Raw genomic sequence first — 10,940 nt, 5'->3', positions numbered from 1 at the left:
ATTGTACAAAATATACTCAATAATTTTTTATTGTATTATATTTTATATATAGTTCCATCATTCATGAACGTGCTGAGAATTTTATAATTTTTCTCTTGATATGAATTATTAAGAAAGAGAATATTAATAGGAATTCATGGACAAGTTCTTAAGTTGACGTATCGCATTCAACAGTTGTGTACTTTAGGCAGTAAAATGCTAAAAGGCAAAAAAGTAAAAGAGTTTTCAGACTGAATTTTTCTTGATATGCCTTTAATTCATCTGATAGGGAAAGCGATACCATGCAATACGTAAATATTCCTTTTGGCCTCCACAATAAGAGTGAAAAAGATAAAAGATTCCACCTTCATCATTACACACATGGTCCCAGAGAAGTACTACAAGATATTAAATGACCTTAATCGTCACCATGCATAGAGCTTCAAATGTTTCTGTAAAAAAATAAAACTTTTAAAAATTAAGAGACGTGACAAATTAATTACATCAAATAATTGACAGGGACAATGCGATTATTAACTGTATTTATTTTGAAAATTGAGCAATGGAAAAAAAAATTGAAAGGATGGTTGGTGTCTTCTTCTTATAAAGAAAATAAGGGCACGGTCAACATTTTGAAGTAATTGGTTAGTTATTTTAATTGCTTCTTTATAATTATTTTCATACAGCCAGCTGTCTCTATCAAATCCAAACCCGCGTGGCAACTTGGATTGATTGCATTAGTCCTGAAACTCAAATTGAAGTTAGTTTTTAATAGATTCACATTGTTGTAAGAGATAAAATCTAAACCAAGATAAATTAGTTGGATAAATAGGTAAAAAAGTAAGCTATATAAAGGGTATCGCTACCTTTCCTAATGGCAACACAAAAACCCAACATGGGGTCTCCAATGGCCTCTCTCACTCTCACCACTCTTGCATTAACCTTAATATCCCTCACCTTCTCATCTCAAACATTGGCTGACAACTACATCTACTCCTCTCCTCCACCACCGCCAAAGCCTTACTACTACCACTCCCCTCCACCACCAAAACACTCTCCTCCTCCTCCATACTATTACCACTCTCCACCACCACCAAAGCATTCGCCTCCTCCCCCATACTACTACCATTCTCCACCACCACCAAAGCACTCTCCTCCTCCTCCCTACTACTACCACTCTCCACCTCCCCCAAAACACTCACCTCCTCCTCCTTATTACTACCATTCTCCACCTCCACCTAAACACTCTCCTCCTCCTCCCTATTACTACCACTCTCCTCCTCCACCAAAGCACTCTCCTCCTCCACCCTACTATTACCACTCTCCTCCACCACCAAAGCACTCACCTCCTCCACCCTACTACTACCACTCTCCACCACCACCAGTTTACAAGTACAAGTCCCCTCCTCCTCCATACAAGTACCCATCTCCTCCTCCTCCACCGTACAAGTACCCCTCTCCACCACCCCCAGTTTACAAATACAAGTCTCCTCCTCCTCCTTACAAGTACCCATCTCCTCCACCACCTCCATACAAGTACCCTTCTCCTCCCCCACCAGTATACAAATACAAGTCCCCTCCTCCTCCAGTTTACAAGTACAAGTCTCCCCCTCCTCCCTACAAATACCCATCTCCTCCACCTCCCCCGTACAAATACCCTTCTCCTCCACCACCGGTTTATAAGTACAAGTCTCCACCACCACCGGTTTACAAGTACAAGTCTCCACCACCACCGGTTTACAAGTACAAGTCTCCACCACCACCGGTTTATAAATACAAGTCTCCACCACCACCGGTTTACAAGTACAAGTCTCCACCACCACCGGTTTATAAATACAAGTCTCCACCACCACCGGTTTACAAGTATAAGTCTCCACCTCCACCCTACAAGTATCCTTCTCCACCACCACCACCATACAAGTACCCATCTCCTCCACCCCCAGTCTACAAATACAAATCACCTCCACCGCCAGTTTACAAGTACAAATCACCTCCACCACCATACAAGTACCCATCTCCTCCACCGCCACCGTACAAGTACCCCTCTCCACCACCCCCAGTTTACAAATACAAATCCCCTCCACCCCCAGTTTACAAGTATAAGTCTCCTCCTCCTCCTGTTCATTCACCACCTCCACCACACTACATCTACGCATCCCCGCCTCCTCCATATCACTACTAGATAGTGCTTTTGCATAGTGTTCCTCGTGGTAATCTTCTACACAAAACCTACATTATCGTAATAATCATGTAATATTTACGTTAAAACTCTCTTTACATGCAATCACGTGCAAGCTATAAGGGTAATGTTCGGCCTAAGTTGCAGTTTACAAAGTAAACTAATTATCCGAAGTATGTGCGTCAACACTCTTTTTTGTTTCGATCGAACAAAACTTTCATTTTCTTTTTAAATTTTGGTTGTTGACCATAGGAATCATGGTTTCAACTTCCATTTTTATAATTAAATTTTTGAGAAGTTTAAGGAATTTTTTTTGTTTATTTCAAGTTTATTAGAAACAAATTAAGCATATTATTTTAAGCGTACTTTTATTATTCTTAAAAGATGTTAACCTTTTATCTTTTTCAAAGCTTTCATGGCGACTTACCTTTTTCAAGGGTATAACCGCGATAGTACTACAATTTCTTACTCGAATTTAACACCGTATACAGTATCGTATACTTTTTACTTACATGTAACCTTTTGCGTATATAGTTATAAATACTCTATCAACACTTTTCATTTTTTTTCTCACACATAATATTATTAATTATATTACATACATATTTCTCTTTCTTTTTTCTTTATTTAGATATCTAAAGAGTGTTGGAGATTTTTTTTTCTTCTTCGTGTACATACATATTTTAAGGATAAAAATCCAAAACCAAAGGGGAAAAAAAGTATATTAATAATCTAAATAACAACCGTTTTGCCTGCATTAGTATACGAGGGAGAAGTATTTCTTGACATTATTGAAGGAATAACCAGTGAAAGGGACTGTAGACTATTATGCTAACCATGTGCATGTACTTTGTAGGTTATTTATGAAGAATATGTGCCAATAAAGAACGTTGTTGATAGAAAGAAGATGCATTTTGCATTCCCACAAGGAAAACAACGGAAGCAAAGTTTCCGAGCGTTTTGTCTCATAAGAAGAAAGACGTGTGTCAATCCTTTTCTTTTTCGTTTGTATTGTTCATCCATTATTATTGTATTTTTATACAGTTGTAAGGCACTTCTTTGCTTTCTCTAATTGAACATCACATGAATGCATTTTGGTTGTGAAGCAAACTTAATAATAAATAAAAAAGAATGCTTTCTCTCTTGCCCTTTGTATATTTTCTAGATCAATTCTACAATTAATATATTTTTAGAGTCTTTTCAATAATACTAATTTCATTTACACAGATAATAAAATGGTAGTTTATATTTAGTCCGACTTCTTATGTACTAATAATTGTGGTTTTATTATTAGATTAAATGAAGTCTTCGAAATTTAATGTTTAGAATCTTCTCTTTTAGTCACGTTTAAATTTTGTGGTCACGAATAAAAAGTAGGATCGATTACATGCATGATACGATGGACGGACTTGTCATCTTGTCATTGACATATTTGTCCGTATTATGCATACAATTCTTTCAACAAGAAAAGATGTTATATTTAATATGAAATTTGAATATTTATAACAACAAATTAATAATAAGTATATTAAGATAATTATAATTTAAATACTATTGCAAAGTGGATGTTATAAAAAAGATTGTTGGGATAGTGTAAATTTGTAGTAATCTTTAACAAATTATAAATGTAAAAGAGAAAGTCTTGTTCCCCCTAAAAGGTGAATCCTTTGATCTTCTCAATGTGAACAAATATCCAATAAAGCATTTTATAATTATGTAAAAATGTGGTGCACTCAAACTCTTTGGTACGTCGAACTTATATTATGGTAAACAGATATATGTCGTTTTCTTTCACAGTGAATGAAATTTAACCATGTGAAGAATGACTCAAATGAATGTGAATAAGTTGTTGAAACTCCTAACTTCAGCTGTTTATAAAAAATATAAATCCAATTAGTAGTGTTGTATAAAATAATATTAAATAAAATAATATAATAAAATATTGTTTCAAAAGATATATTATTAGACACCATAAGTGTTGATAGGAGAGCAATGTAAACTCAATCCCTGTGTAATTTGTTTTTGATGATGACAACAACAAAAATGTTTATATATGTTTCTTGCAACAACATGCGAGTTTTAATCGATTCAATACCTAATGTAATCGATTCAAACTAGTTGTTTTGCCACAATTCAAAACATAAGCTGTCTATAATATTGTAATCGATTCTGTCATGCAAATATGCTTTTGTGCTTCTGGTTTTAAATACACATAAACATACAATGTGCATACACAAATATAATCACATCATAATCACAAGAGTATGCATGATTCACATAGTATGTCTAACATATGCATTGGTCATAGTATATGCATTTATCATAGTAAGCATGTACAAATTCACATATGTATAACACAACACAAAAACACTTTTCTATTGTGACATTACAATATTCATGTGTTGTTGCTATTAATGTGTTGTCATCATCAAAAACAACATTACAGGGATTGAGTTCAGCTATCACAGTGCTCCCCTTATCAACAACTGCCATATTTGAATCAAGGGATTTGACTTCCATGAACATGGCTACACTATTTGACAAACTTAAGGAGCATGAATTGGAGCTTAGAAGAGTGATAGAGGAAGAAGAAACTGTTCAGAAGCATTCCGTAGCTGTCAAGATTTCCAGCAAGAAAGCCTCATGAAGAAATGATACAAATGCTTATTCTGATGCAGAAGTACTAGAAAAGGAAGTGCTTAACATGATGGTAAAGAAATTTACTAAGTTCATGAAATCTAGAAACAATGCATCTGATTTTTGTAGGAAATTCAAAAGGAAGCAAAAGAAGAGGAAAGACTGCTAATCCCATTGTTCAACCTTAAAGTAGAAGCAGAAAATTGAGGAAAAGCTCAATCAAGACAGGAAGCAAAGAAGATCTTATATTGCATGGGAAGATAGTGATTCTGAAGGTACATCTAGTGATGAAGACAATCAAAGTCTAGAGGAGGAGACAAATTTGTGTCTCATGGCTGGATCTGTTCGTTCTAAAAGCAGTGGCAACATATTTGAAGATGAACCAATTGAAGACAGGTATTATCAATTGTTGGATGCTTCTCAAGAACTCCATGCAAAGGCAATGAAGCTTAAATACAAGGTTAATTGATTAAACAGTGAAAGAAAAGATTATGAATATAGAATTGATAACCTTGTTGAAGAAAATGATAAATTGAAAATTGATCTTATTGCTTCTCTACAATCTGCTGAGAATGCTAGATCTAAAAATAAAATTGTTGAAAAAGATTGTAAAGATTGTCCTGCATACTTAGAAAATATCAAGTACCTAGCAAGCACATTATCAAAATTTACTCTTGGTATATCAAACTTAGAAGTTGTTCTAGGATTTCAAAGAAGGGTAATTAACAAGCAAGGAATAGGTTACAATGCTAAAAGTGAAAGAATTAACTCAAAGTAATTTACTGATTTGAGTAAACCTTCTACTGTTACCTGTTTCTATTGCAATAATATTGGTCACACTATTAGATCTTGTTATTACAGGAAAGTTGTTGTTCCAAAGGGAAAGTTTAAATGGATTCCCAAAGAACCAACTACTGTTACTAACAGAAAAGGCCCCAAGTTTATCTGGATACGTGCTTCCAAACCATATGATGATTTTGCAGAAAAATAAATTGAAATGGTGGCAGACAAAGACTCAAGGAAGGATCACGAAGGAAAAATCATTAACCTCTTGAGTATTAAATGTGGTAACTCTAGTTTATGTTTGTAATTCATGCATCATTCTTAATTTGCAACATTTTTACTGATGTATGTGAATGATATGTGTTTGCTTGTATTGAAATTGATTGAAAAATATTTTCCCGAATTTTAACCGATTATATTAGTAATGTAATCGATTAATGTTTTCTTAGCGCTTATCTGTTTTCAAAAGTTTGAGATTGGTTTAAGCTTAATCAATTCAAAATCTAATGAAATCAATTAAATTGTTGAACTGAGCTTTTCAAATTTTCACAAATTCAAAATGGCCTTCTCTAAACTTAATAAATCAGGTCTTTTATAAAAACTGATTCATGAGTTCATGAGTCGCACTGTTTCATTACTTTGCCTCTAAAACCTTATATGTGCACAAATATCTATGTGAACTCTGAATCTGTGATGGCTTCTTCATCTACTCGCTGTGGAAAACAGTCATCACCGGTTGAAAGGCAAGCAAATCCCATTGGTTGGATTAGTGATGAGGAAGTGCGAAGTTACTTCGTATGCTTCTGGGGATTCAAAGAAGTCATCAAGCATAAGTTTTTTAATCTTCTTTTCTTCCGCAATGAAGGATTTATATTTCATGAGTGGCTGATTTATCAAGGTCTGGCTAAGTTTGTTAAGTTGGGTGGTGACTACTACTCAAACTTGGTGAACGTGTTGTATGCAAATCTGAAGGTTGAAGGTAACTGTATTCTTTCTCGGGTGAAAGGTGTGGATGTCTGCATTGATGAAGCTATATGGAAGACAGTTGCAGGCTTTCATCATGGTGGGATTAAGTCTCGCTTGGGGATGTCTAGAATCAACAAAATTGCAATTTACAAAGATTGTGTAAGGTTTCTTGAAGAACCAAGAGATTACACTCTCTTTAGGGTTGATGGTTTGAAAAGGGATTAGCATTTTTATGAACTTGTTATAGCTTGGATTCTGCTACCTAGAGGTGGAACTCATTCACAACTCACCATTAAAGATGTGTATCTGTTACATGCTTTGTTGGCTAAAGTTCCCACAAACTAGATTTCTATGATGAATGATCATATGACCAAGATCACCATACAACAGATGTATCACCTTCCATATGCTGTTTTCATTAGCATGATATTGAGACATCATGGAGTTGATGTCACAATTGAAGTAACTTTGGGCTACTCAAAGAAAAACATGATTGAGAAACTTGTCCTACACTATATGGGACTGAGAAAGAATGAAAAAGGCTGGTCATTCAAGGGACGAACATGTACCTGTGGTAGAAGAGGTTGAGCCTATAGGTGCGGATAAGTCTAAGTACTGTTTCAAACCTCAATCTAAGTTTTCTGATTTCTGATTTAATAGCAAACAAGACGTCGGACACCTAGGGAACCGATGTCTATTCTCGCCTAGATGTCGGGGCCCTAACTAATATGACGTCCAAAAAAACTTTTCACCTATCCTGTCAGGCCATTTAGACGTTAGATGGCGGGATCCGACGTCGATATGGCGGAAAAAAAAGAACTTTTCATCTACCCGTCAAACATATACACGTCTGTTAGGAGTGACACCGACGTCTATAATCGTTTATAGACGTCTGGGTGGCGAGATCAGACGTCTATAAGGCGAAAAAGAAAGAACTTTTCATCTACCTATCAGACATATAGATGTTTCTTAGGAGGGGCTCCGACGTCTATAATATTATAGACGTCGGGATCCCTCCTAACAGACATCTATATGCCCAATTTATTTATTTATTGTTTTTTGAATTGTTAGCAAATGTTCCACGTTTATTTCGTGTTGTTAATATAAGTTATATATTTTCGAATTTTTTTTATGTGGTAACATTCAAAATTTTCGCAAACTGTTTTTCTAGTATTACTATTTTAGTTTCATCCCTTCTTTTTCAAAACTAAATAATAAAATACACTGAAACTTCTTCTTTATGTTTGTTGAAGTCAAATTTATGTAATATCAACATAATTATTTTTCAGAAGAAAAATGTTTTTTAACAACTTTTTTTAACAATATTTTTTATAATAATTTATGTGATGATTTATAATTGATCTGTTTCAAATATACAAACTAATAAAATAATAATATATATAATCTATTAGTAAAAATTATTAAAAAAAATTATTAATATATCATGGTGTTTCTCAAAATATGTTTTTTAATCAAAGTGTTTAGTTTCTATAAATTGAATAGATTTTATATAATATTTTCATTCCACTCAAACAAATAATTGAGGTGGTCACTAGATTCATAATATTTATCTATTTTTTAATAAATTACTTAATCAATTTTCACCAAAATAAATAATACAATAATATAATATATTAATTATAATGATAACAAATTGGAAAGCGATTTCAATTATTTTCATGTCCTGAGCAAAAGTTTGTGTATTTTTTTCTCCATTTTCCTAACATATTTGGACCCCGATACAAACATGATTGAGACCTGACAAATGCATTGTCATGCAATATTTTCTTTATAATTTTTCTAGGACTTGACCCTATGGGTACGTGAGAATTGGGTTTATTTTGATCTTTCATTTTCATTGATTCTGTTTTGCAAATGAAATGAACTTCGATGTGCACATTTTCTGCTTTCTTATATTCTACCAAAAGTTTTTATTTTTAAATTTTTTTATCTTTTACTTTTTTTTTTCTATTTCTTATATGATTAGAGACGATAAAATGGTAAAAGGGATTAATATCTTAAATTACTTTTTTTTATAATTTTTTAAATTAAAAGGTTTATGTATTATTGGTAAAGGTTTATTACTTCTTTTATATATTAAAAATTTAAAAAAATTGAAATTATCTCCTTTTCCTTTTGCCTTTTCTTTCATTTTTCAACTCTCCGATCATGATCTTGAATAAAATTATTCTGGTCTATTTTTTATAAAAAGGTGGTGTAATCGATCACAATAGATCAAATTGATTCATTTTGTTATTTTTAGTTATAATGATGCAAAGTTTATTTATGTTTGGATTACGTTAGAAACATGTATTCAGAACATAAAACTCAATACTATTTCTACTATTAATATATCTGATAATCTGAGATGTTTTTCTTTTTCCACCATATTCTTTTTTTTTCTAACATTCTGGCATTGAAGAGAAGAAGCCAAAAGTGTTGAAACAAATGTACATGATTAATTGTATAATTAAATATGAAACATCTACGAAAGCTGGATTATAAAAGATTTGTTAGGTCGAAATGATAACGAAGCATAATATGAGAAATAAAAGAAATAATGTTATTATATTGTTTGTAATAACTACTGAGGCTGACTCCATCAAGCACATTAATCATAAAGAAAATTTTGAGAACATTTTTTAATTTTGTTAGTAAAATGAAGCAGTTAGCTTCTTTTATTGAAATAAATATTACATTTTCAGATACATTATATTACTTAGAAAAGTCAGTGTGAACAACCAAATTATATATGTCAAGAATTTATTCTTCATCTTTGGAATTGGTTTCACACAGCCTTAGACAAGTCTAAATGACAAGTTATTTCAAACCGTTAGACGAATTTAACCATGAAAATTTGTTTTATATTTTCGTAGGATGTTTGCAACAATTTAATAATGCAGTAAAATGATATTTTGATTTCCAATTCTTATGAAACAATCAAATAACAACTACTTTTTAATATAACAAATATTAAAGTGAGATGAATTATTATTGTTTACAATAACATAACAATATATTTGCTACATAAATATTTGGTAGAGATGTGAATCAACACCGTTCCTGTATCCATAATCTTTCCAACAATTTGTTTCACTTCTAAATATTCGACAAATTTTTATACTGTATATAGACGTAACTACCTGATGAGATACACATGAAAAATATGGGGTGCATAAAGAAATAGCTCAAGAGATGAAAGAAGCATCTTCGTTTACTTTTTCCAAAGGGTCTAAAATAGACCAAATAAGAGCCTGCTATCGAAATAAGTAAAGTATTGTACGAAGTCCGGTCCAATAAACAAAAAAACTGTAATTTCTTTTTAAAAAATTTGTTTTGTTATCGAGATATCATAAGATTATAAATTTAAGAACTGATTTTATATAAAAAAAAAAATCATTGAAATATTTTCAAGTGAAATAAAATTTAATATTTTAATCTTAAATTAAATTTATGAAGACAATATTTTAAAAATATATATATTAAATAATCAAATAAATATTAATAAAAATGAGAGTCATAAAAATTCTTTATATTAAAATAAAAGTTTTGAAAAGGTTTTCAAAATAGTGAAACGGCTTATAAAAATGTACAGTTGAGCTGAGTTGGATGGACTTTCTAATGTGTTCATATTAGATCCTATTTCCTTTTAACTTCCATATTTTGCTTTTACATCCTCATAAATATGAAAAATCTCTACTTAATCCGTAAAATATATTTCATGCGCTAATTTATTTTTTAATTTGTAAATAGTACAATTTAGAAGTTTTTTTCTTCGTTTATTTTACTTTTAAAAGATTTTTTTATTTTTGAATTGTGCAATTCAAAAACAATTCAAAAACAATAGATAATAAACTATTTTCAATGCAATGTCGGTGCTATGATGTGGCAGCAGGTAATCTATTCATTACCGCTTCTCATAATTTTTCCACCAACTCTGTCATAAGCTGGCAAATACGCTAACAATATGCGTAATGGACAAAACATCCTTTTGCTTAAACATGTATTTACTTCTTTGATTTTAAATCCGTTGAAACAATGTTAGAGTTAGGGTGGTGTGAAACGCGTTGGTTGATCATGGGTTAACTTAAAATTACTAAGCTTGATCTGATTTATGTTTTTGGTAGTAAGTAAACAATTTTGTAATTCACTTCAATCCTGTTGATGAAAGAATGAATTGAGTTAATTTAGAATGTTTTGTTATTTCAATTAGTATAATATATTTATTATGGTAGAATAAAGATGAATTGATTAGACTAATTCTTTTATAGTTATATAAATATTGATATAAAGATAGAAAAATTTTAAAAAATGTTATATTTATTTCGTAAATTACAAAAATGAGATATAATTGATTTAAAATTTATAGATGTAGGATAAGTCGTCATAAGTCTCG

The 10,940-nt window shown here is 31.8% G+C and overlaps 1 protein-coding gene across 1 annotated transcript; it reads left to right on the top strand.

Annotated features, from left to right (window-relative positions):
- Positions 1-853: 853 nt before the first annotated feature.
- On the top strand, positions 854-3,302 carry LOC148193296 (uncharacterized). Its single transcript, XM_088098917.1, has 2 exons — positions 854-2,189; positions 3,015-3,302. The coding sequence occupies exon 1, from the start codon at positions 854-856 to the stop codon at positions 2,159-2,161; it is 1,308 nt and encodes a 435-aa protein (XP_087955043.1). The 3' UTR covers positions 2,162-2,189; positions 3,015-3,302.
- The last annotated feature ends 7,638 nt before the right edge of the window (positions 3,303-10,940 follow it).

Source organism: Vigna umbellata, chromosome 9 (genome assembly GCF_029865625.1).
Source record: "Vigna umbellata cultivar VRB3 chromosome 9, Vumbellata_1.0, whole genome shotgun sequence".
Classification (NCBI taxonomy): domain Eukaryota; kingdom Viridiplantae; phylum Streptophyta; class Magnoliopsida; order Fabales; family Fabaceae; genus Vigna; species Vigna umbellata.
This window is presented reverse-complemented; position numbering and strand designations above follow the sequence as displayed.

Excerpts from the sequence above, each read along its gene's own strand:
- LOC148193296 (XM_088098917.1), top strand. The coding sequence starts at position 854 with ATGGCAACACAAAAACCCAACATGGGGTCTCCAATGGCCTCTCTCACT.